Source organism: Dicentrarchus labrax, unplaced genomic scaffold (genome assembly GCF_905237075.1).
Source record: "Dicentrarchus labrax unplaced genomic scaffold, dlabrax2021, whole genome shotgun sequence".
NCBI classification, from domain to species: Eukaryota; Metazoa; Chordata; class Actinopteri; family Moronidae; genus Dicentrarchus; species Dicentrarchus labrax.
In genome coordinates, this window is record NW_026136720.1 from 15,910,507 (window position 1) to 15,929,977 (window position 19,471).

The window sequence follows — 19,471 nt, forward strand, 5'->3', positions numbered from 1 at the left end:
CATGTATATATTATATAAGTTAACACAGTAGCCTTCCTTTGGACTTTTTTTTACCTCCTTTGTTTCAAGTTGTCTGTTCTTGTCAAACAACATCTTTTTGACCTGGTAGCCAACACTGTGCAGACCGTTACGGGGTGATGGCCCGGCTGCCGAGAATCATAGTGCATGTGTTTGTCTTTAGGTCATGACAGCAAGAAAATTAGAACACAGAACAGTTTCAAAATAATTATTTTAACATCTTGAGAAAGACCAAATGTGGCCAAACGCCAGTAATAGCATTTTATGTGGTCATTGAATTCAGCCAAAGCCACATATACAGTATATTTCTGTCAAAGACAGAGGGGATACAAACAACATGAACAGAGAGCTTAACCTACAAGGTTTTGCTGCCTGCAAACATAATGAGAGTGATAACTGGTGAGTACTAAAATAAGACATAAAGAGTGTGAAATCCTCATCTGGGCAGTTCATGACCAAGAAATCTTTAGAGACGCAAATAACAAGCAGCAATAAAGAAAACATAATAACCTGCAGACAGATACATACATTTATATTGAAAACTTTTTTGTACTGTACAGAGCATTATGGGAAATAGTGAACCCATAGATAGGTATATAGATATTGCATTATACCATATGAAATTGTGATGGTTTAGATCAGTTAATTGAAGTTTGCATTGAATCAACAGTAACACAACCAGCTGTCAACAACCTTTCACCAAATTAATTTGTCGTGTTGGTCTGTGCCAGCGAACTGTTCAATCACTTTTCTATATGACTGAAAATGTCTTCTCCAGGGAATGAAACACTGCACGCACTATTAGTGTGTATTAATCTGCCATAATACAGGGAACAGGAGGCCAAACATGTTGTAGCTCAATATAATACCATCACGGTAAGTGATGAAGGTTCAGACAAATCCACAATAAGGAAAGAACATTATTCACATTGACTTCTCTCGTGGTGTTCAAACTGTGGGTTCAAGGCCAAATTGGAAATGTTTGGCTCTCTAGGGGACCGAAGGGAGGAGGTCTGTTGGCTTGGAGAGGTGATAAATTACATCATGCTGAGAGTTTTCACTGGTTTGTTTATTGTTATCTGTTGTGCTACATATGAGGATTTGGTACACTTAATAAATCCCATATCTCTAATGCAGAGTCCTACATATACTGCAAAGGCACACTTTACTTAAAGCGTTTAGTGAGATGTCATGAGACCTAAAGAAAGACAGTTTTTATCCATTTTGCGTAACTAAAAAACAAGATGATGGACATAAGATTTCAGCATTTTGATGCAAAATTATATAACACTTATAAGAAATTCTGACACTAGAGAAAAACAAGTCTTATAATCCATTGGCCCGCATGGTTAAATACTTTAAATATCTAAAATACTGTTAAATAGGCTGCAGATACAAGCCTCACAGAAAGTGTGCGTCTAGATTCCGACAGCACGACACACTATTGCAATATTGGTTTATTTTTCTGGCAGATCGATACATATTCGCACGGTGATGTGCACAAATATTTAGATTCTCGCTTTCTCTCAACTAGTGAACTATCAAATCCAAGGCTGGACCCCATCCTTGAATCATCCCCTCCAGTTGTCCTGGCCGGGCGGGGTGAGCGCATGTGCCATTCCGGCTCCTATGGCAACCCGATAGATTATAGCTCCGCCAATATTCACGTTATTAGAAGGCGTGAGGCTAATGGATCAGTGATGTCAGCGCTCTTTGAATGCCGCTACCAGCTGCGTGCATGTGTGTCATCACCTTGTACTGACAGAAAGCTCAGATATTTTGGGGAGGTGGAGATCATGCTTTGTCATTGAGGAGCTCAGCAGCAGCATTCTCCCACTCCGGCACGTCCGACGCTCAGCATGCTGCATCCTGATGCGCTCTCGTCTGCACGCTGTGGGTTTACCTGGATTTACACGCATTTCCCGTTTACCGCCTTTACATGACCGTCGGACCGAAGCGGACCCGTATTGCTGACGCATCTCAATGCTTGAACCGGGGGAGAGAGGCACATCCCAAGTGTCAAATAAAATACAACCTGTCCTGCGGATGCGCCGTCACTGTTTTGCCTCCAGTGGCACCCCAAGTGCATGAGATTCATGATTCATCTCTCTGTTTTCACGGGCTATCCTTAAAGCGCATCTCTTCTCCTTCTTCAAAATGGAAAGATTCCAGTCTTCCATGCGCAAACGGCTCTACAGCTTGCCGCAAAACATTGGGCAAAAACCCTTCGTGATTGACGAAGGAGACAGCGGCGACAAGGACACTAAGAGGAAAAGTATTCGACTAAAACATTTGTCCTCTCCGTCTCCTGCAAGCAGTTGCAAGAGCATTGAGGAGGCCAGGAGCGAAGACTTGGAAAGGGACGTTATTGTAAAGACCAACTTGAACGGGGACTGTCGCTTATTTAGGGGCAGCATCTCTTCCATCACCGGGCGGCATCCTCCCGGGTCAGATCCAGCGGAGCAGCGGCGCCTCATCCCCGAGGCTGATGCCGGTGTCAGTGAGAGTTTCCCCGGTCAGCACGGTCCGGGGGCCCAGCAGCGGGCAGCGGGTGGTCTGAGTGGCGCAACGGAACAAGCTGCTATGTTTGACCAGTCAAGTTTAATCAAGTTGGAGGGTAGCGAGCAAATAATACCTGAGGACGAGCGGCTGTACCAAGCCGGCTTCATGCACCGGCAGTTTGGGGCGATGCTCCAACCGGGAGTCAACAAGTTCTCCCTGCGGATGTTGGGGAGTGAGAGGGCCGTGGAGCATGAGAGGGAACGAGTAAAGTCTGCTGGCTTCTGGATAATCCACCCGTACAGTGATTTTAGGTAATTTGTGTGCAGCAAACCCTTTTCTTTATAAGCAGTGGTGTCTTAGAGGAAAGTGCAGCAGTGATCCTGTCACACATTTAAAGCTTGTGTGATCTTTTCTCTTATTTATTTTTTTATATAAAAGCTTAATCTTGATGGGACCTAAAATTCCATCAAATATGATAAGTTTACTATTAATATCACTGACACACACTAATCCCCTATATAAAACAAGTGTTTTTCTTTGATCACTGTGGTGATGTTATGATAACAATGTGATAATCAGGAGTGTGTGCAGAATATCATAAGCTGAATGTGCCTCAGTAATCCATACACACCTCGAATAGATAAATGGCTTCATTTCTGAAAATTAACCGTTTCTAAAGACTTAACCACTCAGGCCGTACACACTTAGAGTGTGATGTATCATAAAGGAATTGACTAGTATTCAAAATCCTCTTATAAACACAAGTACAGGCAAATTATATCAGATATAGGATCAGGATATATCAAATCCCTCTTTTGTTTGGCCCCGAGAAGTGTGTGTGTGTGTGTGTGTGTGTGTGTGTGTGTGTGTGTGTTATGTTCACACAAGAATAGGCTATATAATAATCTAACCAATCAATTTTCTGTACAGTTTTATAAATTAAATTTGTGCACCAAACTAAGCCAACCTGTAATTCCCTAATTTTTAGCAGCCACGCTGTGCCATGCATACGTGCACATTCCACATTACATTGCATGCTGCATACAAACCAGCATTCTGTTCATCACCGCCATCAAGGGATTGTCATGACATTTAACCTTGAGGCTCACTGTCATCATATTTTCACCGGCCAGTTGTACTGCAATGTGTGTCCCTGCAGTTTTTTTCCACTCATCTGAATTACACTTTTCTTTTTTTTTTATCATTTAGCGAGGGCAATGGATTACAGAGAGTGCAGCAGGGGCTTGGAAATGGGGTAATCAAAATAGGGTAACATGACCATTCAAGATATTAGAAGCACACATCAGTGGAGATTATTACAGTACAATTAGTCTAATGGAGCAGAGACGGTGTGGACAGGGGAGGGGACACACCGCAAAACACTGAACACACAGAGAGAGGGAGAGAGAGAGAGAGAGAGAGAGAGAGAGAGATTGAAATGAAAATGATGTTGTGAGGAATCAGGACACCCAGATGTTAACTGTGTATAGTGTCATTACTTCATGCACGCCCGCTTTGGGTCACACTTAGAGCAGGAGCAGGTGCTTGGTGTGGGCCTCTTAAGGTGAACACTGTATCCTGCAGATCCCATTTCAAGTTACCATTGAAGAGTATTTGGGTCATTTTTAGCTTACTGATGAATCCAATCCTAATCCGGCAACATTAAACTTCACCCCCTGATTCCGGTGACAGTTGAGTGCTGACATACTGTGTGTTTCAATGACCACTGTGCATCAGCACAGTACAGTGTAATGCATGTATCCTCTCCTTGTTTCTTTTATAGACACAGTCTCCCTGTCGTCTATATCATAAGTAACTGCTGTCTATCATTAAAGCGTTCCGTGGATGCAGCGGCAGACATACTGAACTGGCACACTGTGTAAATATGGTTAATATGATTGCTGGTGGGCCTGAGCCACAGTACAGGTGTGTGTTAAGCCACTGAGCTGCATGCAGGCTGTTGTGCTTCAGCTGCGCTCTGGCAGCAAGAGATAAGTATCTCTAGTACAAATGTGATCCCTTTTTCAGCTGTCCTGATTGATCTAAGCTCCTTTCACCATTTTAAGCCTTTTTGTGTTCACTTTGCTTGTAACTCCCCTCTCTTTGTGCTCTCATGGTCTTTAACGTAGTTTGCACTCTGACCCAAATATTGCAAGATTCCGCTTTGGACCAGTAGAGGTCCAGTTATCCCACAACTGTCAGCTGTATTTTGCCGGTAACACCAGATTACACCAGCAAGTTGTCTGATCTTTGTGGGCTGAATGCTGCGTGCACAGTCAGCCGATGAGAGAACAGGATGGTCTGCAGGGTACGGCGGTAATGCACTGTCCCCTGCAGACCTTTCTTTTTTGTGGTCCAGCTGTTCCAGTGTTCTGTAGCACGGTGACGTGTGCAGAGCAGTAATGCTGACAACTCAACATCTGGCCGATGGAGCTGACTTCTGGAGATGACATGGATTCCCAGGAGATAACGGTGGATTTAGCTAGAGAGGGGAAGTGCAATTAGGACCAGTGTGTCAGCACAGAGACAACAGGCAGATGAAGAGAGGAATGCAAATGCTTTGTTTGGCAGAGAACAACAGAAAGCTGATTAGAACAAATGGCCACCGTGTCCTCGTTGGTTCCCTCTTTTCGTGATGTTCTCCCGTGAAGGTTTGGTGTAAGTAAGATAAGTCTGTGGTATACCCTGCTCACATCTCTACTGTTGGACCCTCATTTGAGCCCATAAAATGTCACATTGCCCTGAACACAGTATAGCTTCCCGTGACTCTTAGCTGTTTCTTGATGGATTTTATTTGCTGCATTCATAGACATAGCATCATCACATACTACCCACATTTAGTCAAATACTCCTCTTTTTCTCTGAGGCAATCATGGACTGAAGTTTTGAATTAAGGCTGTTGACAAGATGAAGAGGCGTCTGACCAATCAGTGCTTTTGAAAATGTTGCCATTCCTCTGATTTAAGGTTTCTTCTGGTGAATATATCAAGCATTTAACTCATACAGGGCAGTTACTGTACGCTCTAGTGCCACATGCCACTAGTACCCTTAAGTGGTGTAATGCATGCACCCTCGTAGGTCTTCGTCTTTGTAGGTGTGTAAGGCTGCTGTTGGATCGATCAGTGGTTAATTAGGTCTCTGAAATGGATCGGACATGCAATCACATGCATGCATGCTTTCCCATCTCACACGCACTCAAGATGGTAATTGGTTAACAAACACTCTCCATATCTTGGCTGGCCTTTGTGTAGCCGAGATGTATGCATGTGTACATGCTTCCTGTAATACATCATACTGCAGGGATCATTTTAAAGCAGTCCGCAAAATCAAGGGAATAAAAGCATGTGACAACTAACCATATCCATGATATAGTAAACAGAACAATTGAAACAAACAACTTGACTTTATATTTAGCTTGTTTGTTATAATTTGCCAGATGTGTTAATAAAGCTCTGAAATTGAATGTATTATATACATATTTACTTCACGATTTGGTGACATTACTGTAAACAGAACTAAAAGCAGCTGTTTTTCATGCAATTACAGATGAAACCTTCTGCTGATACTTGAGGATTTAGTTAGTTGTGAAAATCAATATGTCCTCATCAGTAATTCAGATGAATTCCAATAACCCATTTTCCTCTCTGTCCCTGTGGCCAGAAGCCCAGTATTGAACTGAATTAGAGAACCATCGTTGTTTCATCGTTGTGTTGCTTTGTTTATGCTCAAGCAGTTTGTTTTCATTGCTTCTGCTCATTTGAACATAAATCTACTTGATTTAGAGTTATAGTGTGCGACTGCAATTAATTTCTATTTGAAGTTCCTTCACGTCCAGAACAGCTTTGAATATGCAGCGCATATTCATTATGCACATAGACATGCACACGCAGTCTTCTGGGTGAACAAAATCGGTGTCTATTCATAATCTATTCCTGTTTCTCTCAGATCTTTTATTTTCTCTTGTACTTGTAGAAAACAGCCTAAACAGTTTAAACTACAGATAATCAGTCTTCTTACTTTTAAGGATTAAGGATTGTTTTCTTTATTGATTTATCTGCTGATTATTATCTTGATTAATTGATTTAGTGTTTTGTCTGTAAAATGTTTCAAAATGGTAAAAAAAAAACAACCACCTTAAAATCTACCAGAGCCCAATGTAATCTACTCAAATTGCTTGTTTTAGACCAGAACTCCATTATATTCAGTTTACTATAATATGACAAAAAAAGCATCATGTTGGAGAAGCTGGAATATACAATTCTTTGTTTTCGAAATGTCAGGATTAATTAATTATCAAAATAGCTGATGATCTGTTGGTCTGGTCACTTTATTCTTTATTTTTCAATCTGATCTCTTAAGGATTCTCTCCACTCTCAAATCTCAGAAGGGCATAAAAATGCATCCTGAATAAATATTCAGCTCAGTTATTCTGTGAAAGGTATTTGATTTATTTGATTTTTTATTAGGATCTCTTTTAGCCCAATTGGCCTTTTCTTCCAAGAGTCATCAAACATAAAAACATCACTTTAATGATACAAACAGACACAATAATATGTATATAAAAGATTACAAGAGAGCACACAAATAATATTAAACATTAAAATAACTCTGCATCCAGCAGGAAACACGCCTAAATATATGAGTGAAGTTTATGATTTATCCAAAGACTGTTTCTGGGCCTAAATGACTTTGGCGTGCTGTCATCTACAATATGAGTTATGTGTGTTTCAGGTTCTACTGGGATCTGACCATGCTGCTGCTGATGGTGGGAAACCTCATCATCATCCCTGTGGGCATCACCTTCTTCAAGGACGAGCACACGCCACCCTGGATCGTCTTCAATGTGGTCTCGGACACCTTCTTCCTCATGGACCTAGTCCTTAATTTCCGCACGGGCATCGTCAAGGAGGACAATACAGAGATCATCCTGGACCCGCAGCAGATCAAGATCAAGTACCTGAAGAGCTGGTTCGTGGTGGATTTCATCTCCTCCATACCTGTGGACTACATCTTTCTCATCGTAGAGACACGCATCGACTCAGACTTTTACAAGACGGCCCGGGCCCTGAGGATCGTCCGCTTCACTAAGATCCTCAGTCTACTGAGGCTGCTGCGCCTCTCCAGACTCATTCGCTACATCCACCAGTGGGAGGAGGTAAATCCTGCAGGGATAGGTTCTTCATATAAGACCTCACTTTAGCAAGCTGTAACAGTTAGTCGATAACTCCCCAATTACTCAACAGAAAATTAATCAGCAGCAATTTTGATAACTGAAATGAAAAATGTCATAAATTCTGTAGTAAATTGAATATCTTTGGGTTTTAAACTGCTGGTTGTACAAAACAAGTCATTTAAAGACACCAACATCCTTGCGTGATGGGCATCTCTCACTTTCTGACATTTCCTAGAACTGAAGATTAATCAGTTTATGAAAGTAATGCAGCCATATTCTCAAATGTTCCTCTGACTGAAGTGACGTTGATAATGAGTTTTCCCTTGCATTAGCAGATTTCTCAGAACTTGCAACCTTGTCTGGATTACTACTTTTTTTTTTCTTTCAGGGAAAAAACACATGATACCGCTTATTGTAAAAAAACAAATGTCCATATTCTTAAAGCTGTTGAAAGCTGTAGATTTAATTTTTTGGTTCCCCTCTGACGCTCACACGCAGTCAACCTATTTAATAACAGATATTTTCCTGCATTATCTTATTTTTATAATTCCAACTGAGGCTGTACTCCCCACAGACCATTAATGTTGCTTGCAGATGGTTATGCAACACTGAAACAGCCTCTGGTGGTCTACAGAAGATTAAGAACAATGTGGTGTGGGACAGGACCACTGTGTCCTTCAGCCCATACAGGACCTACTGTATATTTCAAATCCTCTGATTGCATGAGAGAGAATTTAAATTTATTTACAAAGAGATGAGTGTTTGATCGTTTCAGTTCCATTAATGCTGATAATCTGTGTTACAGGTTTTCCATATGACCTATGACCTGGCCAGCGCCATGGTGCGTATCATGAACCTGATTGGTATGATGCTGCTGCTGTGTCACTGGGACGGCTGTCTGCAGTTCCTGGTTCCCATGCTGCAGGACTTTCCTGCTGACTGCTGGGTCACCAGAAACAAGATGGTGGTAAGTGGATTATTATGAGTCAGACTGCATCAAATGTGTTCCTCTTAAAGGCCCTGAACTTATGAACTTGTGTTTTCAATAACCACTATGAGTGACAGGGTCCTGCATGAACACAACATTTTCAGTTTTTCACAAGAGATTTTTGGGGTATTTTTTGTTTTGCCGGTCTCAGCTGGATAAAGGTCACATACTTCAGTGCACCAATCAGGATTTAGCAACATTTGAGTCAAAATCTGATGGCAGTTGCGAGGTTGTTTGGTCACTGTCATGATAATAAATCAGCTGATCAACATAAAATGAATAATGCAAGCTCATAAGTCAGCCTGTTATAGGGTGATATGAGCCCCTCGGTAGGATGCTTCAAAGCCATCTAGGGCTGCACAATTAATCAAAATATTATATTATATTATCCCAGAAGCTGCAATTATTTGATAAATGTAAAATGTGTGACAAAACAGCACTATAATGAAGTACAGTAGTTCTGAAGAGACGTTTCAGAGAATGTTTGTTTGATACAAGCAGCAAAAAAATGTCACATCATCATAATTTTAATATTTTAATTTCAGTAAAATTTGTGATTCAAAAATGATCATTCCTACATTAATCGTGAATCATATTGCAATCGCAGTATCTGTCAAAATAATCGCAATATGATGTTTTGAAAATAAAAACCTTCGAAAATAAAGGCGTGATTTTAAAATAAGATGTGTTCCAGCAATGTGGATATTGATAAACTTTCTCTTTCCTCCTCTTTGTGCTTTACAGAATGACACTTGGGGTCAGCAATACTCCTACGCCCTGTTCAAGGCCATGAGTCACATGCTGTGCATCGGGTACGGCTTGTACCCCCCTATCGGTATGGCTGACGTGTGGCTCACCATCCTCAGCATGATTGTGGGCGCTACCTGCTTTGCCATGTTTGTGGGTCACGCAACTGCACTCATTCAGTCTCTGGACTCCTCCAGGAGGCAGTACCAGGAGAAGGTGGGTGTTTGTTCTCTGTTTGGCTGGTATTTGTCAAAGAAAAGCAATATACTTTAGGTCTAAGAGAGTTTAAATCAGTGGTGGAATTAACCATTATAGTATATTTACACGAGCACTAAAGTACAATTTAGTATTTCTATTTTATAACACTTTATACATAGACTCTTCTACAGTTATTTAACAGTGATTTTATATCAGAAACATAGGTGGTACTATCTAACAGTATAAATTAGTTAAGCCCCAAACTACAACAATGTATCAGTATTAAAGGTCCAGTGTGTAACATTTAGGAGGATCTATTGACAGTTATGAAATATAATATTCATAGGTATGTTTTCATTAGTGTATAATCACCTGAATTTTGTTTTCGTTACCTTAGAATGAGACGGTTTTATCTACAGACTCTGCCAGTTGCCATATTTCTACAGTAGCCCTCAATGGACAAACCAAACACTGGCTGTATATAGGGTTTCGCAGCCACCGTAGGTTCTCCTACACACTTCAGCCCGTTCTCATTGTTTAGTTAGTTGCAATCTGCAACTGCACCCCATGATTCCTTAATCCAATAACATAATACGTAATAATCCAAGAGACCACTTTTTTTACCTGTAAGTAACGTTACTTTTGCATTGTAGTATTGCTGCTTTTACTTCAGTAAATCATCTGAATACGTATTAAAAAACTGATTTGAAATGCAGTTTAAATGGTGATGATATTAAGTGACAAAATATTTCATCCAGGAATGTTGCAAACCCACCTGGTGTAATCTGAGAAAACGAGGGCTGTCCCCAATTTAAGACTTTTAAATTGTTAGTTCAAGCCATTTGTTGACAAGTCGTCAAACGTTTATGATACTAATTAAATTATTTAAATATATATAATTTAACAGCCGGTTAAATGATAACAAAAAAAGCAGTAATGATCCTGAACATGTCAGAACAAGCAAGGAGACTGAACATTGTGTTAATTTATTACAACAGAATAATCACAAATCACACAGGTCTGTTTGTGGAATGTGGAATAAATAATTTCCAACTTCATTAAAATAAATACTTGCAGACTTACTGATTCGATGGAGGACCCGCCAAGTCTTCATTGTTCCAGAAGTCATAGTCCTGGTTGGAGCCGCTGTTAATCACCTGTGTTCAGTCCCGGCCGTGACCACTGTGGTCGGGACTGTGAGTAAACAAACCCCGCTGGTACTTGGAGCTTTCACTCAGCTAATAGGACCCCTAACTAGCTAGTGGCTGCAGCTAGTACAGTTAGCACATGCAAAAGTGCTGTGTTGTCGGTGTTGCAACAATCCCCTGATACTTTTGTCTTGGTAACAAGGTGCAGCTACGGTCGACACTATGGACAGCCTCAGAAAAAAACGTCCCACAGTGGAAGACTGTAAATAGCTGAAAAGAGATGCTGTTGTGGATTTTTAACACAGAAAAAAGAAAGATATTGGAAGGAGATGACTAACAGCAGGACATAACATACATAGATTGGGTACAGGGACCATTCATATGTGCCTCGCTGGTAGAGTACAACGGTGAAGGACACACTGGTTAATGTTATTAGCTGCAGCCTGCAGAGCACAACTGTATCTGTCAGATGGGACAGAGGCACAGCATTGCTCTGTGGGCAGGTTTCACAGATGGCCTGACAGTTGACTGTTAACATAATGAGGCACATTATAGTCCACCTCTGAGCCAACACATCAATCAGGTTAATGTAGTCATTTTGACATGACTTTGCATTTTCTCTTAGACACACAAGCAGTGACATTACATATATTTATGTGGTGGTTGTTCACTTCAAGCTTTTATTGACGTTATAATTTTTATAACTGGACTTGTTGTTGTTATTGTTACAGTATAAACAGGTGGAGCAGTACATGTCCTTCCACAAGCTCCCTGCCGACATGCGCCAGCGGATCCACGATTACTACGAACACCGTTATCAGGGCAAGATGTTCGATGAGGAAAGCATTTTGGAGGAGCTGAATGAGCCACTGCGACAGGTCAGGAGTCATCTACCTTGCTCTTGTTGTCTTGCTGATAATCCTGCTGAGTCATCATAATGTTGCCGTCAAGGTCCACCACAACTCCTACCTCTATAAGCAGTATATAAACATATAATAAATGTTTATAACACACTATAATGTAGTGTACTGTAGTTAGCTGATACGTGTTTATTTTTCTTATTTGTCACCAGCTGTAACTCCTGTGTGCACCCAGAAGTGGAGGCTGCTGTATAAACAGATAATGAACGATAATATATTTAAAAGATTTAATAATATTAAATACTATTATGAATAGGAGATCATTTGTAATTGTTAAAAAAATGCATTATTGACCACTTAAAATGTCTATATAGCTCCTTTCAACATTATTGTGTGTTATAACCCATTTATTTACCCATTGCTTATGTACGCTCAAGGGGGAGTTAAAGTAAAGAAAATGTTTAGAAATGTATGTTATTTTATTATTTTAAATGTTTTATGGTTCTTAGGGTCATATAGGTGAATTAATTAAGTGAGCATCCTTGTTCTACATGGCTAAGAGTAAATTATTTGTGTAATCTAATCTAACATGACTCTCTTACTTTGCACGATAATGTTAATAGTCGTGTAATCTGATTAGTAAAGGCTGGAGACTGTATGAGGACAGAGAACCTCATTAACAGAGCATTAAGCCACCACTAACTACTCTGCTTTTATAATAATTGAAATATACACGTGCAGTAACACTTTTGTTTGTGTTTTCTGTCTTCTGCAGGAGATCATCAACTTTAACTGTCGTAAACTGGTGGCCTCCATGCCTCTGTTCGCCAACGCCGACCCAAACTTTGTTACCTCCATGTTGACCAAACTGCGCTTCGAGGTCTTCCAGCCGGGCGACTACATCATCAGAGAGGGAACCATTGGCAAGAAGATGTACTTCATCCAGCACGGCGTCGTCAGTGTCCTGACCAAGAACAGCATAGACACCAAGCTGTCTGACGGCTCTTATTTTGGAGGTAATGTCTGCACACAACCTGCTGTTTGTACTGCATGTTAATATATTCTGGAGCTGGCAGCGGATCAGTTTGAATGTATGTGAAGGAGTGGTGATAGTATGATTTGTTTTGATTTATTTTGCTCTGGCACTCAGCAGATTAACTTCCCTGACTGATACAGCTGGGAAAATTGTCCACATCATCTCCTTAAAAGGGCTTGGGACTAAGAGGAGCAAAGCTTTGTGATCTTTGATTCCATTTGTGGGGTTTTCCCTTTTGTTAACACCATATTTAAAGCTGAAATCCAGAACTTTTCATTTGTTCTCGCCCTCGTTACGTTGTCGTCTGCGTCCAGCTGTGTAGCAAAGTGAAATGTCATTATTAAATGTCAACCAGGGAACGTCAATATATAATTTACTTTACTTGCATTTTCAGCTGAAAGTGGTGTGATCCAAAAACCCAAGCATCTTTTTTTTGGTACCAAAGTATGGAGATTATTTCTAACCACATTTTGATTTAACCATAATCCAGTACACATTTTTTTATACAAGAATGATATTATAATTACAAAACATTGTGTAGTTTAACTACTTGACACACACAGGAAAGGTAAATGAGGACAGAAAACCAGGTGCTTAAAACCAACACCTGGCAAAATACATTTCATAAAGTCCATGTTGTCCTGTGTAATAAATAGATTAAATTGATAAACAGGACAGAGAAGAGAGAGAGCATGTGAGTCTCTGTGTGTCTGTCTATGTCTGTCTATGTCTGTCTGTCTGTATGTGTGTGTGTGTGTGTGTGTGTGTGTGTGTGTGTGTGTGTGTGTGTGTGTTTGTATATCCTCAATATGTCTGTCCTGAAAAATATGTCTATTTTTTTTTTTTTTTTTTTAAATGGGGCATTATTTTATTTTTCTGATCTGGCACGACAGATGAGGTCAGGACAAACTGTAAGCTGCAGAAATTGCATTAAGTGCTCCATCTGTGGGGTTCAGAGGCATCGGTCTTTTCATGTTTTATCGTCTCACACTAATAAAACTATTTTTGCCTTTCCTTTTATGAATCGATCCAAAAAGACCTAAATATGGTTGTAAGGTATCGCACAGATTGTATGTATGAGAAACGTGAAAAAATCATCCTATAGCAATTAAAATTATTTAGCCATTTTTTTAAATGTTACAATCTGTGACATGTTCTAAAGAAATGGTGCAAATAATTGAGCTGTTTTTCCTCCTGCCTGCAGAGATCTGCCTGTTGACCCGAGGCAGGAGGACAGCCAGCGTGCGAGCAGATAACTACTGTCGGCTGTACTCCTTGTCGGTGGACAACTTCAACGAGGTTCTGGAGGAGTTTCCCATGATGAGGAGGGCCTTTGAGACTGTGGCTCTGGACCGCTTGGACCGCATCGGTAAGTCCTTTCTCTAGAGATAAAACGTGTTTCATTTCAGGTGTTAGAGATAAATATTAATAATTATTTCTGCGTTGATGTTTAATTTTTGGTTCTATTCTGCATATATTATGTTTAAGGCTGGTCTATTGAATAATTATATATTATTTACATATGTTTTTGGTGGTGGCTTTGGCTGACTGAATATGTGATATGTGGGGGACAGGATGCAACAAAGCTGTTCCAACAATTTATTAAAAGAAGTCAAGGATGAATGAATGGATGTTTTTCTTGAAGCCACGAAAAGGAAATATTACAATCACAACACTCTCATTAAACAGTGGATTCAATTTGATTCTTAAAGTAAATTAGGTCCTCATTATTCTCACATCATTAATACATCCACAATCTCAGTATAAGGGATCTTCCTCAGGCTGTTACAAATGTAAAAATATGATGAACAACAAACAAACTAAACTAAAATATTACCCAAATTCAACATGATTATAAATGTGAAATGTCGATGTAATTCACATATGTCGTGTCTTTGTTCTGCCCTCCAATGGTTTGGAGGATTTTTTATACATTTCTGGGAGTGTCTAATCAGGAGTGACTGGGTGTAGTGTTTAAAGGTTTAATTTCTAATTTAACAGAAATACATGCATGTCCGTTTGAGACTGAGATAGTTAGGTGCATGTGGGTTGAGAGTGGAGGTCTGGAGTTTTTTGGAACTTGTTGTGGAATTTATAGACAAAATGCAACATCTTCTTTTGGAAAAGTCTTTGTGTTTAACAAGGGCCAATGGATTAATAAACCCTTTTGCTTTCATCTACAGGAAGAGTTGTGTGTGTATAGAATAAGAAATTAGTCATTTGAAGGTTTATACTCGGTACTAAGTTTGGATCCCACTCAGTCTTCACAGTTTCAGAAACTGTGCTGTACTGTAATGCCTCACACAACAATCATGTAACTTGGTTGCAGCTATATAGATATGTTGTGTTTATATATGTGCTATCACATTTAAACCCTCTTGTTAAGAGAGACAAGGCTATGGAGCTGAAGTCCTAATAATATGTAGTATGTAGCTCATTAATGAAAAAGCATGGCCTTATTTGTATTTTCTTAACAGGAAAGAGGAACTCTGTTCTTCAACATAAAGTCCAGCATCACCAAAGTTCTGGCACTCTGAACTTTCAAGAGAGCGAGATCATCCAAAGAATAGTGCAACATGACCGTGACATGGCCCAATGCACGCATCTGATCCAGACCAGCCTAAACCCTACCCCTGCACCCCCATCTCCCACCCCCGTCATCTGGGCCCCCCTAGTTCAGGCCCCGCTCCAGGCTGCTGCTGCCACCACCCCACTGGCTCTGGCCTTGGCCCACCAATCTCAGCTGCCACCCATCCTTTTCCACCATCCTCTGGCACCAGGCTCCCTGAGGGACCACACCAGCTATCCAAAGAGAGTCCACATTGGAGCGAACGCGTCTAGCACCTGTGGTTCGGGGCCCAGTTCTCCTGCCAGCTCCACCAAATTCAGATCTGGGATTGAGACTCCCACACTGGCGTCCCTCAGGACACACCATCTCTCCGCTGGACCTGTGTCACCCACACTGATGTCCTCGCCCATCTTCACCAGCAGCCTGCAGCCTCTGGGCCCTCTGCCCTCACACCAGCCCCCACCCCATCCTCCCCACTCCGGCATTGCCTCAGTCTTCCCCACCAGCCAAGCCACTGTCTCCTACACCTGCTCCGCTCAGCTCCACTCTCAGCCCTTCCATGGTGCTATGACCACCCCGCCACACCCAATAGGTTTACTCCAGCAGGGGGTGCCAGGGAGACTAGTAGGGAGATTCCCAGCCCCATCTGCCTCCACCATAAGCCCTCTGATCTCAAGCTCAGTCGGTCCCATACTAAGCCAGCTACAGCAGACCTCTCACGCCACCCCGCAGCAGCTTGGGTACAGTCATGCCAGAGCAGGCAGGACATCCAGTGGTCTGAACCTCCCGCATATTCCCTTCATCACCAGCACCCACTCCTCCAGTGGATATACTCACCCAGGGTCTGCAGTCGGAGCCGGGGCCGCAGCCTCTCTGGCGCAGCACAGCCTTGCAGGTCTCCAGTCTGTTTTCCTCCCCCAGGTTCTCCCCGAACACTCAGCCCTCGCCTCCCTGGCCCAGTACGGCTCTGCTGAGGCCTCGCCCTGCTACACGCCTCCAGTCCACAGTCCCAGCATACAGAGCCCTGTGAGAGGAAGGACATTTTATCCCAGTGAGTTCCCCAGCAACGTGGGCTCTCACAGCCCTCTAACCCCCCAGACCTCATGCCCTGCCAGGGTGCCCTGTACCCTCAAAGAGAGGGCCGACTCCTCGGTGGATCTCTTTACCCAGGAAATAAAGACTATCTCAGGCTCTCACAGCTCTATACACCAGGAAAGGCCTTTGGCCATGAGCGGCTCCTTAAAGGGGGTAGCGGGGACATCAGGCCCCTTCTCCTTCCCCATGCCTGTCAGTAAACCCTACAGCCCGATCCCGGGTCAAGCGACTCCTGTCAGTCGGACACATTCAGAGCCTGAACCTCAGAACCAGTTTGTTGGTGTCCATTCACCCCACGCTAGATCCCCTGCTAAGATGTTAGAGACCGAACACAAACAGTCCAAACTTCCATCCAACTTGTGAGGTTCAGACACACCCTCCTTTAATGCCTGAACAAAAGAAGGGAGATCATTTCCTTCTCGGCATTGTTTTAACCACTATTTTGTCAAATTTTAAAGTAGGAGGGTGTGTTTCTATACTTGGAATGGAGACCAGTGGTTTCATTTTCAATCGTAACGAATGGATCGTGGATAATAATGGACAATGATGGATATTCTTTTTCTACAGGATATTGCATCTTTGAAAACAGTAATAAAATCCAAAACCTATTGATGGGTATATATAGCACCTCATGAAAATATCAATTGTTCTATGTGTTGTATTATAACCACACTCTGTGATTTGTTATAAGTATTTGTTTAAACCCCATTGTCCCAGCAATTTTGTGTAACCTTTTAGCTACACCTGTTTAGTTGGAAATTTGTCCACAACTGTGTCCAGTTATGATTGAAACCAAAAAATATTGTCCTTTTTTATATCCCTTTCCACCACTTGAGTGTATCAGGTGAATGCAGGTGAATGATCCCTTAAGAGATTAGAGGAGAGACAGACTGTGCACTTTGCTCGTTTCAGAGATCACCTAACGCAACGGTTTGATGACGGCAAGTCTTCCAAGATAGTGTTTCAGCAATATTGCACACCCAAATGGGTCACACAAATCAAATCACATTCAAAAAAACTGAAGTAATGAATGTAATGTAATGTTTGTCTGTCTGAGTGGGAGATGCGGGATTAATTCTTAAATGTGTTGAACTGATGGAAGTTGTAACCAGATTTAGAGACAACGCACACATGTTCGTTTCGTCCCTCTGCGACTGCTCCGGCGCGAGGCGCAAAACCTGATGCCAACTCATTTTGGTCTGACAATAACTCTGGTACAGAACATACACCTGAGCCAAGGTTTGTGTGCCATCAGCATAGTATGCAATAATCTGTGTTTTTTTATGGGTCTACAAAGGTACTGTGAATCAAAGCACTTGTCAATGAGAGTTGTGAGTGATGTTCTGTTTTTCAGTTAGAACTGATAAAAATAAGGGAATTAAATGGAATAAAAAGCAACTGTGGATAATCAAACATCCTGAAACCAGCAATGCACCAAGACTGATCTGAATGTTTCTTGCACCAGTCAAAGGGCTAAAAGCAGTTACTTGGACACACAGTTAACAAGGAACCCTGTTGGGTCATATTGCTGAATATTTACCTCTTTCATTTTACATTATTTGTTGTAAAAGTTGACATCTGTTGTTGAACAATTGCTGCTTTGTGATGCTATGCTGAATCAATAAGACTTGTATCAATGACTGCTTTTTTTAAAAACCAGACTCTTAAATACTTCTACTTGTTAATAAGTCCATGTGTTTAGATCTCTCTCTCTCTCTCTCACTCTGGACCTACGGCTAGCAAGGAACTGTGAGCAGCTAGCTGGTCAGCAGGTCAAACCATCGAAGATCCTGTCCAGTGGCTTTAGCTGCCTGGTCACTTAACCTGAGGTGTGCTGTGACTCTGACCCCCCTGAAGGAGGACAGATACTATCAGTCACTAGCCAGTAACTGCCAATGGGCTCGATCAATCCCTCATTACTATTCTCCTCCAACCCCGCATCACCACTCCACCTGCCAGAGGCATCAGCTCGGATTGAGTGTGAGGTTACTTTGAGTGCTTTCAACTTAAAAAAAGTGTGTGCAGGAGAGGAGGTGTCAGTCATTAATGCATTTATATATTTCTATCTCATTTTGCTGCCTTTTAACCAACAAATCTGAGGATTCCATCACCTATGTATGTTAGGCATATTTTATTTTAGCTACTGAATTCAATGCAATAAAATAACATATGGTCAATGATGCTCGTCCTAGCTGGTGATTTCTTTCCAAGAGCAGAGTGTGGCACGATGGAGAAGCTGATAAAATGCTGGTGAAGTTTCAGACTTTAAGCCGGATTATACATTGAGAACTGCATGGTGCCAACATTCAAAATAGCCAGGATTATAATCTGTCAAATATTTGACTCGTCAATACAAAGAAAACTATTTGCTCATGTGTTCATGGAGTGATGTAAGAAAATATAGATATTTGATTCAGTGCTACTGCAAGGTTAGATTAAAATAATATTTTTTTACTTCAAGATGAAGCTGCAAGGTCGATCCAAAGCAGAGAAAACTGAACTTTAAAGATTGCATTTATTATATAGTCTGATACAATTTTTCCTATGAGTTATTGCAGGCTTTACCCAAGTACAAGTATTTTTCCAACCACTACGATAGTTTATAATACTTGATCACTGGAGCTTTCTGGAGGTCTGATTGTTATGGAGACCCTTAGTGTTCAATATGAAATATTTGGTTACACTCAATTTGAAGGGGTGAGCATAAAACTGACATGGCACCTGTCATGAACCAGACTCTCTGAATGTTTATGACTGTTGTCGTTAAGTGACATTTGGTCAATTATCTAAATTTTAATGCAAAGTTGACATTGTTTAAGATGTCTTTGTTACGACAACTTGACATTAAGTGGTATCATTTCGACTTGTTATTACAGTGTGAAATGCCTTTATAAAGGTGTTGTGAATAATTCCCTTGACCTCAACTACAGAGGTACTATTTGGACTTGTCATAAAGATGCAGAGGTAGCAAAAGTACAGATACTTGTGTAAAAAAAGACTCCAGTAAAAGTAGAAGTACTGATTCAACCTTTGTCAAGTAAAATGAAACAGTACAGGCTCTAAAATGTACTCCCAAGTATAAAAGTAAAAAGTACTCTCTTGGTTTCTCTAAAGGACATTTTTTACCAGCTGTTTCT

The 19,471-nt window shown here is 41.2% G+C and overlaps 1 protein-coding gene across 1 annotated transcript; it reads left to right on the forward strand.

Moving 5' to 3' along the window:
• Nucleotides 1–1,119: 1,119 nt before the first annotated feature.
• LOC127353636 (potassium/sodium hyperpolarization-activated cyclic nucleotide-gated channel 3-like) lies at nucleotides 1,120–18,514 on the forward strand. Its single transcript, XM_051383045.1, has 8 exons — nucleotides 1,120–2,831; nucleotides 7,252–7,675; nucleotides 8,499–8,660; nucleotides 9,426–9,644; nucleotides 11,506–11,652; nucleotides 12,410–12,650; nucleotides 13,875–14,039; nucleotides 15,148–18,514. Exons 1-8 carry the CDS (start codon nucleotides 2,176–2,178, stop codon nucleotides 16,695–16,697), a joined length of 3,564 nt encoding a protein of 1,187 aa, XP_051239005.1. The 5' UTR covers nucleotides 1,120–2,175; the 3' UTR covers nucleotides 16,698–18,514.
• Nucleotides 18,515–19,471: the final 957 nt, after the last annotated feature.

Bases quoted from the DNA above. Each gene is read 5' to 3' on its own strand.
- LOC127353636 (XM_051383045.1), top strand. From the start codon at position 2,176: ATGGAAAGATTCCAGTCTTCCATGCGCAAACGGCTCTACAGCTTGCCG. The intron at 11,653-12,409 runs GTCAGGAGTCAT...TGTCTTCTGCAG, and splicing joins TGAATGAGCCACTGCGACAG to GAGATCATCAACTTTAACTG. The intron at 14,040-15,147 runs GTAAGTCCTTTC...TTTTCTTAACAG, and splicing joins GGACCGCTTGGACCGCATCG to GAAAGAGGAACTCTGTTCTT.